The sequence below is a fragment of the Alosa pseudoharengus genome, unplaced genomic scaffold, assembly GCF_046254945.1.
Source record: "Alosa pseudoharengus isolate Yale_2024_CS ecotype anadromous, Long Island Sound unplaced genomic scaffold, YU_APseudo_1.1 YU_APseudo_1.1_scf_17, whole genome shotgun sequence".
Classification (NCBI taxonomy): Eukaryota; Metazoa; Chordata; class Actinopteri; order Clupeiformes; family Clupeidae; genus Alosa; species Alosa pseudoharengus.
In genome coordinates, this window is record NW_027468640.1 from 17543005 (window position 1) to 17558302 (window position 15298).

The window sequence follows — 15298 nt, forward strand, 5'->3', positions numbered from 1 at the left end:
CCTACAAATGTTCTAAATATAATGATTTTACATAGATCTGCACCTAATCTCACACACAATCGTCTTGTTGAATGCAGTGATCTTATCTGCTAGGTGCTTGTCTTTGCCTTGTAACTGAAAATTTAACTCATTGAGCTTTCCAAATATATCGCTAAGATAGGCCAGCTTCATCAAGAAATGTTCATTAGTCAGCGTTTCTGGCGGAGACATGCCAGGTGGTTCGCGAACTGACATGAAAAACAAGAGTTTTTTTTATTATTTTTTATCTGTAGCCTAGGCCCAGGTAGCACCCGATGCGCAATGGACGCACTGTGTTATTCATAGGGAAGCGCTCGTGTCAAGGCAGCTAGCTTATAGTCCCGACCTGAATGAGATTTTGGACGAGGTTGTGAGAGTTGTGGTGAATTTCATCAAGACCCGGCTCTTAAAAGCGCGTCTATTCTCCGCAGTTTGCGAGGGGATGGGAGCTGACCAAAAGGCTGTACTGTTTCACAGCGAGGGTGGCTTTCCCGAGGTAAAGTGCTGTCGCGTGTTTGAGCTCCGAGTCGCCTCTTCTTGGAGGAAGAGCGCATGTTTGAATCTGCAAGCACGTTCACTAATTGACCCTCTCTGTCTCCACTCTCGAATATTTTGTTAATGCGGAGAAAATAAGTTTTTAATATGCAGTGCAAATGCGGAAGTTAAGTTAACGTGGGATAGAGAAAACGTTTGTAAAGGCATGTGACTTAGATCTTTTTTCGCGTACCCCCTGAAATCAGTCCACGTACCCCTGGGGGTACGCGTACCCCAGTTTGACAACCGTGGATTTAAAGTAAAAGTTTCACTTTTGCTATCATTGCGAGAAAATAGGCTACAACATGGACAATGCTTCAAAGTTCCCTTTGAGTCTGATCGGCTCCAAAAATTAACATTATGTCAACCTCACAACCTTCATAGCAACCAACAAGATCATAGCAGCCAGCATAGCATCTGCTTTATTTAGCATAGCAACCACCATATTTACCCTAGCAACCATCTCAATTACCCTAGCAACAACCTAGCAACCATCCATATTTACCACAGTAAATCCCTAGCAACCTCTCAATCTCAATTACCCTAGCAACCAGTACCAAAATGTCAACCTAACAACCAGCAAAGCAACCAACATAGCAAAAAACATGACTACCCTAGAAACCAGCTTGGCAACCACTTTACATAGCATAGTAACCACTATGAATCGTCGTGAATGAAGGCGAGAGGAGAGTAGCCGACTCTTCTCTAACAAGTCGATTACGAATGCAATGCAAACCACAGTCAATGAACATGACATGAGTATAGCTGACTCTCCTCTCGCTTTACGTGACTGTGGTTTGCTTACTAAAAGTCTCAGCAGATTTTCACTTGGAACATGTTGAGATTACCAACAGTGAGAAAACATGGCTTGTGTGCGTGTGTATGTGTGTTTATGTTTGTTTGTGTTCGTTAATGTGTCTGTGCATCTCTCTCACTCTCTCTCCCTCGCTCCACAGAGTTGTTATGTTATGTCATGACAAGAAACATATCTTGACCATAATGTTTGCTTACTTGTCCCTATATTATCCTTCATCTTAATGATAATGGAGTCAATATTTCCATATTGGGTTGCTGTGTAAAGTTAACCTTTGCAGGAGAACAAGCATAAATATTGACATACAGTATGCAAAAGCTTTTCACCCTGAAGAGTAGGAGCGACATGTACAATCAGACCAGGGACAGTGGCCTATTTGCACATTGTCTCTGAAGCAGAAGCATTCACGTCAGGTATGTTTTCATCTTGCTGTACTAAATTCTTTACATATTTCCTTTAAAGTCTCCTTTGTTGAAGTGGGAAATTAATTGAAATCATTAAACAATAAGGTTTCATTAACCTGCAAAGTACAAGACACCGTTTGTTACATTGTGTGAAGTTCTGCCTCTTATTTTAAACAGATGAAAAGGGCAAAGAAAACATGATTACCACCATTAATGTTTTAGAGTGAATTTTTTTTTTATTTAGTATCTAAGAGATTGTAGATAAGATGGTACAAATATAAGATGCTGAAAGTGAAAAGGAAGAATTTAACTTCAGGCTGCTGTGAATGAGAAAGACAGAGAGAGAGAGAGAGAGAGAGAGAGAGAGAGAGAGGTGGGGGTGAGTATACTATTAACCTGTACAGTATCACTTTTGGGACAGTTTGAACTGAGTTTAATTTAAATCTTGTAGCCATGAAGTGGTGCATCATTTGTCTGCTGCCTCTCATGGGTGAGTCCACACACATATCATGTGTGTTTATCTGTATGAGTTTGTGTGTATGCGTATGCTTATGCATGGAGTGTGTTTGTGTGCCTGTCTGTTTTATGTGTGTGTTTAACTTGAAGAACTGATTGATGAATTTCCTCGATGATTTGTCCCTTTGTCAGAAATTTAAATCTAACATTTGCATTATCTTCATACAATCTCCTACATTTTATTGTAATTGCATGTTTAAGAATCACGTTCATATCACTGTGATATTGTCTGGGTTACTGATTACATGTTTTTAATGTTAGCCTGGCCACGCCCAACTAGATCTCCTTTCAGGGATATACTATAGTTCACTAGTGTTTCAGTCGGCACTCTGCAGAGTTCCTGGCCAAAATCGAAAGTGGCTGTGGTAAATACAGTAGTAGTAGTAACACCTGCAAACATCAAAAATTGCTGACGGAAGAATGTGTAAATGTATTTACAGTAAAGGTAGGCAGTGTTGGAAATGTTTCGCAACTGTGAGTGTCCTGACTCTATTCTCAAAGTGATTGAGTTTGGGTTTGACCAGGCTATGTTATTGTATCCCCGTAGCTCCTGTTCTAAGGATCCCTCTCTTTCCTATCCTGCAGCTTTAGCACTTGCCTCTCGTGAGTACCACTATATCGCTGACCCCAAGACATGGACCGAAGCCCAGACCTATTGCAGAGAGAAGTACACTGACCTGGCCACCATCAGGGACAAAGAAGAGATGCAGAGCTTAAATGAGCTCAGCTTTTTCAGTGGAGGTGCCTGGATAGGCCTGTTCAACAAACTGCAGAACTGGCCGAGTAAATTCACCGCCGATAAGGACAAAAACAGCTGTTTGTACTTCTGGATACACGGGGGTATTTGGACACCATGCCCTTGCAATTTGACGGTTGCCTTCGTCTGTCATGATGGTAAGAACTGTTTCACATATCACCTTGATATGTTGTAATGCAGGTGCAGCTATTTCACAAAATGCAAGGGAATTAGCACAGCATTTGACAAACCACACCAGTCATTAGACTGTCAACCAAGTGCCACAGAGTGCTCTGATCAAAGTCAAAGTCAGCTTTATTGTCAATTTCTCCACATGACAATAAGGCTGACGTTGACTTTGACTCAAGGTCTGATGAACGACCGAAACTGATAAACTGGACGCCATTTGTCAAGTGTACAGTGATGCGCTATTTTTTCTCTTTTGCATACCTGATGGTGGAAACTGATTGCATAAATGCCTGAAACCCCAAATTACACAACTATTGTTGTCTTGGTAGGATACAAAAATGTAGACCACTACACATGTAACATGTGTATTGTATGTAATTGCAGACAATTGTGTACTCTAATTGTAATGAGGGTTTATCACTTCACTAAATTTCTGTCTGGGGCACTCTTTAGTGTTTTACATATGAAATAAGTAACTTTTAAGACTGCTATTAACTGTAAAATTTATCAGCAATGGAAGCACAAAACACAATCGCGGGAAACACTGACAAGGTCGGGCGACGTTAGATCAGAAGCAGCAAATATGTATCCGTCATCATTTTTCACACAAGATAAACAGGGTAAACAACGCGAGTAACAAACTCATTTCAATTTCAGTATTGTAACTGTGTTACTTGATTTAAAAACTGACCCACACACACAAGAGTGTTTATATTATTATAGGTGTATTTGTGGTGTAGCGCCACCTAGTGAATATCATCGGTGTAAATCGTCACATCCAAGAGGAATTGTGGGGAAACTGAAGAGGAGTCAGTGTACCACTACGCTTAATATTAGACCTAGTGGTACTGTACTAGCCTACTACAGCATGGTATCAGCAGACCATTGACTTCATGAAAGGTATCTGGGCACTCTAGTAGTAGGCTGGTAGTAGGCAATACATATTTATCAAACCACCACCTAGATATGGTGAAGGTGGCTTAAAACGAGGTCAGACAGGGCTTCATATAGAATGTTTTGAGGTTGGAAAAGTTTGAGAATTCATGTAAGGCTGTTGGATTTAATGGGTTGAGACTACAATAAATAGGTCTAAATCTTCATTGTGTGTGTGACTGTTCAGTACTGTTCACATTGACATTTTAAAAGCAGACGTAAAAGTAACTCAAAAGTTACTTTCTCTAGTAACTAATTACTTTTGATATACAGTAATTGGTAAAGTAATTCAATTACTTTTGAAAGAAGTAACTAGTAACGATAACTAATTACTAATTTCCAGTAACTTTCCCAACACTGGTGTGGATGAAACTATTTGATGACCACAAGACTCAATGACATAAGGGGACGCTATGAAGTCCCTGGGCCACACTTGGGGCCAAGTCTCTATCCCAGAGTAGAGACTTTGAGAGATGATATGGTTGCCATGATTTGTCACCCATGGGAACCACTGATTTCAGCCCATTTTGTTTGTGTGTTTTTGTTATTACAAAAAAAAATATGGGGACCACACAGGCTGGTCAGGGACGTTGTTCTGGTGAAAGCTTGTGTGATCCCCTGTCGCTGATCAATCGTGTAGTATGAACCCAAATGACTATGATGACAGTCATGTCATTTAAACTAGCTGTAAAGTTATGGGTTCTTAAATAAAACGACTTTTGTGCTTTCTCAGTTGGTGTCTTGATTTACCTCCTTGCATGCTCATCACATCACACTTGTTCTGCTGTTCCAAGGTAAAGCTTCATCTAATCTAGTAACCAAACATCGCCAACTAGTGGTCATAATTTAAATATCATTACACTAGCCTTAAAGGAACACGCCACCCAATGTCAGTAGTAATATATGTTCTTACCTTAACTTTCACGAGTTGAGTCATACCTCTCCCGTGTCCATACGTGCACTCAAACGCTCTGGTGCGCGGCTGGACTGTGTTAGCATGTTGCTATGCTAGCGGGCTTTGACGGCAACTAAGCGTAGAAGTAATCAAAAACATCCACGTTTTACCGACTTAAATACAGTTGCACGAGTAGTTGATAGAAATGCTACGGCCACGCAACGTGAAACGTGGCGATTTTCCAAGCGAATAAACCGGAGAACTACAATGTGTGGCGCAATAGCACTTGGGAGTACTTCGACCTAGCGTAGTAGTATTGTTAACACCTAATTGTAGATCCTATCCACCACAGAGTTTAGAATCCATGCTGGATCGACCCTCAGCCTCTCCCTCCCCTCTGAGCGAGAGAGAGGCACACACACTAGAGATGCGCTGACGGGCTATTATTTCAACCATAACTGCATAGCAAAACTTATCATCCATCAGCACCAAAGTTTTTTGACCAATTTTCGAAACCACACCCGCCCACCATCCGCTGGTTGTTTTAATAGGCTATGGGTGATGCAGCGCTGCTGACGTGAGGCTAGAAAGCCCTTGCCTGTTCTAGAAAGACTGATCCAATGCAGCAAATATATTAAAAGGCTAAAGTCGTACATTGGCTATGTTGTAGCCTATCCCCAGAATATCAGCAGCAAACTCAGTCTCTGTCTCGCAAAACAGTCTCCAAATAAAACGCACATCGGCCTGTTGCCTATTCTGCCAGCTTGTGACAATATATCGTCCAAAATGCTTGATTGCATTGCATTCTCCACATTTTTAGCTAAATTTTCATGTACCACATCAGCATTTTTGTTCAGTGAATCTTTTGTAAATTGCTTTACAATAGCGTCGGGCCCTTGTCAGCAGCCTTCGGCTTGCCTCTGCCACTATTCACTCCTTGTCTTCCGATGTCATTTCTGAGTCATCTACAGATGTTTACACACATTCACCTCCCTAAATAGAACCAACTTGATTGACTTCAACCTGTGTTATATCATAGATGAGACTGCCTGGGTTATTTTGTTTCGATATTAGCCTATAGGCCTATATAAAACACATAATTGTAGCCTACCATTCAGGGAATAGGCATTTAAAAGAGAGACAGAGAGTGATATGACTCAGAAATGACATCGGGCGATGGCAGTGCGAGATGTTCAGAACGTAAGAGCTAAAACTTCTACAAACTCAATAACATCCAGCGGAAAAAGAAGGTATAGGGCCTACGAAAAATAGTCGGAAAAATTAGATAAGGCAAGCAAGCAAGTTTGGCGGTTGTTACTAAAAATGTGAACATGCACGTTGTGCGGTGGACTTTCAGAATGAATGGAGTCGGAGTTTCTTTAATAGGCTAGGCTATCGAGGCGTCATATTTGTCCGATGGCCTGCTATAAAATGCTGTCTGTCTGAAAAAGACGCGCTCGTGCAGTCAAAATGAATGGGAGTCTTCAGAACAGGCTTGTCAGTCACCCTGACATAACAGTGTGTATAGCCTATAATGTGAATGACTTGTTATTTTATCAAGGATTTCTTTCTTTTTGCAAAAAATAAAGTACAATAGGCATTAATTAGTAGGCCAGGAGCATGTTGAAATTATGTGGCAAATTGCGTTTTTTATTACAATGATAAAATTGTAAAAGGACGTGACCGAAGCTGAGGCAAGCCTGGCAATAGGCCTATAGGCCCGACGGTAATTGTAAAGCAATTTACAAAAGATTCACTGAACAAAAATGCTGATATGGTACATGAAAATTTAGCTAAAAATGTGGAGAATGCAATGCAATCAAGCATTTTGGACGATATATTGTCACAAGCTGGCAGAATAGGCAACAGGCCGATGTGCGTTTTATTTGGAGACTGTTTTGCGAGACAGAGACTGAGTTTGCTGCTGATATTCTGGGGATAGGCTACAACATAGCCAATGTACGACTTTAGCCTTTTAATATATTTGCTGCATTGGATCAGTCTTTCTAGAACAGGCAAGGGCTTTCTAGCCTCACGTCAGCAGCGCTGCATCACCCATAGCCTATTAAAACAACCAGCGGATGGTGGGCGGGTGTGGTTTCGAAAATTGGTCAAAAAACTTTGGTGCTGATGGATGATAAGTTTTGCTATACAGTTATGGTTGAAATAATAGCCCATCAGCGCATCTCTAGTGTGTGTGCCTCTCTCTCGCTCAGAGGGGAGGGAGAGGCTGAGGGTCGATCCAGCATGGATTCTAAACTCTGTGGTGGAGGATATACAATTAGGTGTTAACAATACTACTACGCTAGGTCGAAGTACTCCCAAGTGCTATTGCGCCACACATTGTAGTTCTCCGGTTTATTCGCTTGGAAAATCGCCACGTTTCACGTTGCGTGGCCGTAGCATTTCTATCAACTACTCGTGCAACTGTATTTAAGTCGGTAAAACGTGGATGTTTTTGATTACTTCTACGCTTAGTTGCCGTCAAAGCCCGCTAGCATAGCAACATGCTAACACAGTCCAGCCGCGCACCAGAGCGTTTGAGTGCACGTACGGACACGGGAGAGGTATGACTCAACTCGTGAAAGTTAAGGTAAGAACATATATTACTACTGACATTGGGTGGCGTGTTCCTTTAAGATGGTATTTTTCAACCTAAGGTCTATATTTTGAGAATAATGAGTCATAATGTTTGTTGGAGACGGAAATTAGTCTATTTTAATTAAACTACATTATACCATAACATTTAGTAGTGTTTTCGCTATGTCAAAGTAAATTGCTTTTGTATGTCAGTAACATTGAATTGTAAGTTATTTTTTGCCCCCAAAGGCTATGCTATTACACAAAACTGCTCCGAATCACGTTGTTTTGGTCCCAAAGAAAATCAAAAATATAGCCCGGCCCTGCCTGCCTGCTCACTTTTTGACTTCAATCAGTTACCAGAAACAAGGATGGTAGATTAGAAATCATAAGTGGCAGTATTCCATGGTAGTAGCAAACATGAAAGAATGAGGTTTTTGCTGACAGTGATTCAGCGATCACCAAATTGATAATACTGTTAACCTGCTTTTTTAATTCAGTGTTATTGTCTCTATCGTCTGATATCCCTCGACAAGCAGATGTGATTAGATCTGTTTTCTAGTGTAGCCTTCTGACATTCAGCATAAACCTCATTGCAGTAGGAGGAATGTGTAAATGTATACAACATAAGTCTATGCCCATTGATCTCCCAAAGAGTGCCCAGATACCTTTCATGAAGTGAATGGTCTGCTGATACCATGCTGCTCTATAGACTGAAAAAGGGGGATGCATATCTGTTTATCATCACTATGGGTTCCTCCTAAACTTTCTGATAGATGGATAGAACATCCATCATTAATATTTGGTATTTGGCAGTGAATCAATATGCACCATATGGCTTCAACCTGACTTTGGATAAAAAAAATTGGACAGAAGCTCAGAGGGAGTGCCAACAGAAACACACCCGCCTGGCCACTCTCAGGAATCAAGAAGAGAAAGATTACCTGAAGAGCATCATACCATCTGGTCACTATGGCGTGCATATGGACCCATATGGGGATGGCTGGACATGGTCTGATGACAGCACGCCCTTCTTCGTCAACTGGTTGGACCCAGCGCAGAAGCACCTGAACTCCAGCAATAGGTGTGTCGCGTCCCTGCAGACTCCTGGCAGTCAGGGTAGATGGGAGACACAGAGCTGCACTGAGAGACTCCCTTTCTTCTGCCTGACTACCACCAGCACCCCAAAGCCTCAAGGTAAAAACTGTGGAAACTGTGCTGTGTGTATGTCTGTACGTATCTGTGCTTGTGTGCAAAAAAATTAAGCGGAAGTACGTAGGAGGGCGGAGACAGGCTAAAATGAATCCCCATGTCAGTCGTAACTTCAGGCCTCCTTTGGAATTAAGAGTAATGCACAAAGCATTTTAGTGCTAAATGTAGTACATAAGTCTGGGACAGGTACATGGCACATGCAGAATCACTTGCAGCAGATCTAAATCGCGAGGGAATGTGCATTGTAAGGGATGTCAATTTAAATCAGGTTTCTCAGCAAAGTATACTTGAGCATACAAGGAATTTACTCTCTTCATTTATCCCATCCGTGAATTAGTGAACACACAGAGCACACAGTGAGCACACTGTGAGGTGAACAGGGTTGGGTAGTAACGGATTACATGTAATCTGGATTTCGTAATCAGATTACAAAAATCAAGTAACTATAATCAGCCCAGATTACAATAAAAAAATTGTGTAATCAGATTACAGTTACATTGTTGGGGATTACCTGATTACATTTTATTATGCAAGCAATGCAACTTTTTGATGATAGCCTAGTTATCTTTTAATTCGACAAGCTTCGGGCTTGCCGGTTCGATCCCCGACCAGTAGTAAAAATGTGGGCGGGGGAAGTGGTTGAGCACTGCTCTCCCATGCCCACATCCACGGCTGAAGTGCCCTTGAGTAAGGCACCTAACCCCTCATTGATCCCCGAGCGCCGTTGTAGCAGACAGCTCACTGCTCCGGGTTGGTGTGTGCTTCACCTCACTGTGTGCTCATTGTGTGCTTCACCTCACTGTGTGTTCACTGTGCTTCACTAATTCGCGGATTGGGAGACCAAATTTCCCTCACGGGATCAAAAGAGTATCTATACTTACTATATAACTTATTTACTATTGGGGCAGGTCTCTCGGCACACTGCCTGATCTTTTCCTCCTAATCTTAATGTAGCCTCTTGTTTTAGTGTTACCGTTTACTTTGAGAAAGTCACCAGGTCCCCCTGGTTGAAAAACATCCCAAAGGAATAATTTTCTCACCCCCACAATTGAAATGGACATGGTGGCATTCAATCTCAGGCCATGTCCTGGGTCAAAAAAATCCAGTGAATGCTAAAATCATTATCCAGGTGTGCCCTTATAAAGGTTAAGCTGAGTTGTGCATGTTTGGAGAATAGTGATCCATGATCACATCCATGATGACTAAGTGATCAATTTTGGGATGGGGAAAATTTCAACCACCAAAATACCACCCCCAAAGTGGAGAATAGCTATAGAAATGTATTAGTTTTGGGTGTTTTTCAGACAATGGGACCTGGTGACCTCAAAGTAAATGGTAACACTAAAACAAGGGGCTACATTAAGATTTTTGGAAGAAAAGATCAGTTAATTCACACAGGAATGCTTTACTCAGAGCAAAGAGATTTCTTAGATGTAATGAAATAATAAACAGAAAAATAGAATGAGAATTCTTTCATCAATTCAGTGGTGGGGTCTTTTACTTAAGGGACATATTTATTGAAGTAATCTAAAAGTAATCCTAAAGTAATCAGATTACGTTACATGTTTTTGGTAATCCTGATTACGTTACTGATTACAAAAATTGCCATGTAATTTGTAGTCAGTAATGGATTACATTTCAAAGTAATCTGACCCAACCCTGGAGGTGAAGCACACACTAAGCCGGAGCAGTGAGCTGCCTTGCTACAGCGGCGCTCGGGGAGCAGTGAGGGGTACATAGTCAAGTCAACGAAATGTGCAAATGTGTCTTTATACAGTCACCCACACACCCTTACACCTACATCACCCCACACACACAAAAGAGTACAAATCACCTGGAATATGGATTTGATGAGGTGTAGTTTGTGTTACTCATCACTTTTGTTAATCTGAATTATCTCCTCCATTTTCAGTTCCTCAATATTTATTTAATCCAAAATGTCTCCTACATTCTGCAATCTAAATGCACATCTCTCGATTGGTGTGATCATCAAACCTTCTGTGTTCATGACCTTCCCCCCCACCCCCCTTTCAGCTCCCCCTGATGTCACTCAGGTAAATGTGGTCAACCGCTCTGAGATTCACCTAAAGCTGCAGTGGACCAAAGTGAACAACAACAGGAGCTACAATTACACACTGAGAGACAGCAGTGGACAAGAGAGCAGCATCACTGGATCAGATGCATTCAACAAAGTGACACACACAGTCTCATCTCTGTCTCCTGGTACAAAGTACTCTTTCATTCTATTCACTGTGTTTGAGGGAGTAAGGAGCACAGGATTCAACTTCTCAGAGGTTACAGGTATGTTCCCTCATGTTCACTTCCTCCTATTCCAATTCCTCAATATGTATGTAGTTTGTATCCAAAATGCCCCTTGCATTCGGCAATCTGAATGCAATCTCTCTCTTGGTTCAACTGTAAAACCATATGTGTTTTTTGTCATTTCTGAGGATCAATTTGTGTTCCAGCAGTGTTGATTTTGTCAGTGACAAGTCTTACATCATTTGTGTAAATATGTTAACTTTGCGATCGTAATTCCTGCAGCAGTCCCCATTCTAACTGTCTCTCTTGCTGTGACCTGACCATCCCCCTGTGTTTCTGTCTGTTGTCTGCCCCTCTTTAGTTCCCCCTTATGTTACTCAGGTAAATGTGGTAACCCGCTCTGAGACTCGGCTAGTGCTTGAGTGGACCAAAGTCAACAACAACAACAATTATGAATATATACTGAGAGACAGTAATGGAGCAGAGACCAGCATCACTGGATCAGAAGCAGAGACTACAGTGACACACACAATCTCATCTCTCTCTATTGGGACAGAGTACTCGCTCACTCTCTTCACACTGTTTGAGGAAGTGAGAAGTACAGGATTCAACTTCTCAGCAGTAACAGGTATGTTTGCTTCCTATGAAATACATTGGGGTCTATGGTTGATAAAATAATATTTATGTTGTTTTTAATCTAAAATGTCTCCTATTCTACAATCGAAATGCATATCTCTCTATTGATGTGATCATCAAACATTCTGTGTTCCTGAATAACCTCCGCCCCTCCCTCCCATCAGAGGAAACTTCTACGTAGGTAAAAAGTTTTAGTGTGATAAAAAGGCTTTGTGACTACAGGCCCTGGTACACAAAGCGAAGAGAGACAGAGAGATGGTGTGCATTTGTCTGATGCGCCTATGCCAGTTTACAGGTCTACAGTCAGTACTCTTGAATGTTTTAGTGCCAGTGAAGAGAACACAGATCGTGAGAGTGGAGCTCCAAGTTAACTCCTCCCTGAACTTGAAAACCCCTGAGGTTCAGGAAGTCCTCCTACATCAAGTGAGTCTCCTCCCCCACAAATTTCAGCCACTGCACACAATAGACACACGGATAACCATGACCTTCTAATCCATGGGAAAACATACATCATTTTATGAAGATTTTATGAAAACTTGAAAATATGAAATATGGTTTTGCTCCTCTCCTCAGATCAAAGTGAAACTGCAGGAGAACGGGCTGCCAGCAGATGTCAAACTGAGCTGGATCGAGCAGACCGATGGACAGATTTTCCACAAGAAGAAAGATGAAAAGAGAAAGAAAGAAGAGGAAAAGAACAAAGATGAGTTTTAACACTAAAGGGCAGGAATGTTGCATTTTGCATGACCTTCATCTGATTTATTTAGTTGTGTATGGATCAACATATGATTTACTGTATAAGAGTTTTTTAATTACCATAAGGTAGAGAGGCAAGCTTGGCTAATACCAGATCAATTCTCAATTGATAACTGGTCTAGACACCAGTGGTTTATTTTCGATTTCCAAAGGCTGTAACCAGCGGTGCAGTTAAACGTTTTGGAAGGAACACAACCAGGGGGCAGCCGTGGCCCACTGGTTAGCACTCTGGACTTGTAACCGGAGGGTTGCCGGTTCGAGCCCCGACCAGTGGGCCACAGCTGAAGTGCCCTTGAGCAAGGCACCTAACCCCTCACTGCTCCCCGAGCGCCGCTGTTGAAGCAGGCAGCTCACTGCGCCGGGATTAGTGTGTGCTTCACCTCAGTGTGTGTTCGCTGTGTGTGTTTCACTAATTCACGGATTGGGATAAATGCAGAGACCAAATTTCCCTCACGGGATCAAAAGAGTATATATACTTATACTTATATATATATCTCTGTAAGTCAACAAAGTTTTTAAATGCTGTTGTACTGATCATTAAAGAAAATACTCATACTGTATGTGCCATGAAATACTGACGATGGAGTGTCCAGATTGATCTGGCTGGGCAAATGGCTGTCTGTGCTGTCAGATTAGTCAGTATCCCAAGGAGGAGATCACATTGGAAATAATGAAACGGTGGCATTAAAGCGTAACATAACGTTCAGGCGAGTATTATTTAAAAAGAAGTTCTGTTTCGTTCCTATGTTACATGAACGTTCTATGCTCACTAAGATTGTTTGACGCTAGCTTAACACTGCCACAGCTCAAATTGATCCCTGCCTAAGGCCCAGTTTAAATGATATGCTCATAGATTAAATGCGATCACAGATTTGTCTGGGTTCTCCCAGGCTACAAAATATATCTGGATATGAAACGTGAACATAAAAGAAAACAAAAATCTGATTAAATGAATAAATTGTGAAATGAAGAGTTTGCAGTTAATGTAACATTGTATACCAATATTTATTTTGCGTATGAATAAAGTTAATTCCTTTTGTGGAACTTCTTGTATGGTTGTTGTTTTGTTTATTCGTGAGTCCTATCTCATGAGGCCAGCAAAGGAGAGATACAGTGAGATGGAACTGTTCCTTCAAAGGTGTGGCAGATCTGGAGATCACATGATTTTTTTTTGAGAATGTGACCCATGCAGTACCCATGTTTGGTAAGCCCATTTCTAGACCATGTGTATTCATTTGGGTTGCCCATGTAGGTCCCAGCTAGCCTGGAAAATCCAGACCCTTGTAATCTAGAAAGATTAAGGGTCTGGCCACGAAACAATGTAATGGCCCAACTCGAGGGGTGGTAACAAGATGCATGCATTTAAAAATCTCACTGCACGCAATTGGATAACACTAGACCATGTTTACTCTGAATGATTTCGGACTTCAACGCAATCGGATAACACTACGACCAATGTCTACTGTCCTCCAACGTTGCAGCGCTGTCTTCATCAGTTTAGCTGGTTCCCCGGAATGCAAAGGGAAAAAGTAACGTGCATCATTGCTCATTGCCAAAGTGTCTCGCAGAGACAATTCCATTGTGCTCTTGCGAGAACTCTGGATTTCCAGGGTAGGTCCCAGCATCAATCCCACTCTGAGCCCATGCCCAGTAAAAGCCCATTTATCCCAAGCAAAGCCCATGTGAGCCCCACCTGAACGTGTTGGCTGGGATACGTCAATTTGACCAGTCTGCACATTCACTGCAAATGACCTCACTGACCTCTATATGCTCTCATTTCTTTCTTCATTTGCATTCTGGGAAAGGAGAAACATATGGAAAGCAGCAGGTTTTTGCATGCAATCTTGAAATATTGTACTAGAGGGTCAGGTAGCCTACCAGTCAGATCAGATAAGGACCTATTTGCATAAAGTAACACAAGCAGAAGTATTCACCTTCATGTTATTTTATTTTCTGATCAATTTTCTTGTTTATTCTCAAGTACTTTTTGAAGCTGCATAAGAAGCACTATTGTTTATCTGGAGGTGTGCCCCTTATTATGACACCTGCTGCCATGTGTTGTTGCATGTTTGCATAAAACATGCAAAATATCACCTCAAATTCAGTCAGAGACCAAACACAGTGACATGTAACAACATCATCAGACATAATCAAATCAACAGCAGATGATACACTGCCTCTTAAAGATAAGTCAAAGTGAAATAAGGGGTAAACAAAACATAGTAGATGGTTTCAATAAACATTTCATCAATGCAGGAATAACCACTCAATTGGGACTTCCAATTAATATTCTCAATCGGGTCTTCATTGGGTTGGTAAGTAATGCTTTCTCTTTTTTACTCCATTCATGCCATTCTCTAGATTTGTGACAAGATGATAGCATTAGGCTAAACTGATTTAGGGCTATGATTTGGAAAAATAATGTCACAATAAAAATATAACAAAAGAACGACCCATTGATTTAACGGAATCCATGGGATTTCAGTCAGATATATTTAATCCATAATGATGGAGCCAGCCATGATACTGATGAGCCTGTTAACTAACAGTTTCTTAGCAATTAATTGGCAAGCTGTTTCAGCTTTAATTAATTTTTAGGAGGATAATACCATTTCAATTGTAGTTAGAATGCAAATGATTGATATTCAAATTCAACTGTAGCTATGTAATGTGTATTTTTCATATCAGAAATTTGATTAGGTCTATTTAAAATTTATTCTAAAATTCTTAGATTTAACATTTATATTTGAAACAGATTTGAAATGGATGTATACTTCATGATTTCTATTGGATATAAAGATATGGAAGTTTAA

The 15298-nt window shown here is 41.1% G+C and overlaps 1 protein-coding gene across 3 annotated transcripts; it reads left to right on the top strand.

Moving 5' to 3' along the window:
* The first annotated feature begins 1446 nt into the window (after positions 1–1446).
* LOC143127314 (uncharacterized) lies at positions 1447–13471 on the top strand. Of its 3 annotated transcripts, XM_076288731.1 has the most exons (8): positions 1447–1779; positions 2222–2260; positions 2872–3180; positions 8436–8816; positions 10866–11132; positions 11455–11721; positions 12055–12152; positions 12303–13471. In XM_076288731.1, exons 2-8 carry the CDS (start codon positions 2224–2226, stop codon positions 12441–12443), a joined length of 1500 nt encoding a protein of 499 aa, XP_076144846.1. In that variant the 5' UTR covers positions 1447–1779; positions 2222–2223; the 3' UTR covers positions 12444–13471. The 3 variants fall into 3 exon arrangements, with proteins under 3 accessions (XP_076144846.1, XP_076144847.1, XP_076144843.1); XM_076288732.1 differs by lacking the exon at positions 2222–2260; XM_076288728.1 differs by lacking the exons at positions 1447–1779; positions 2222–2260 and having other exon boundaries at positions 2518–3180.
* Positions 13472–15298: the final 1827 nt, after the last annotated feature.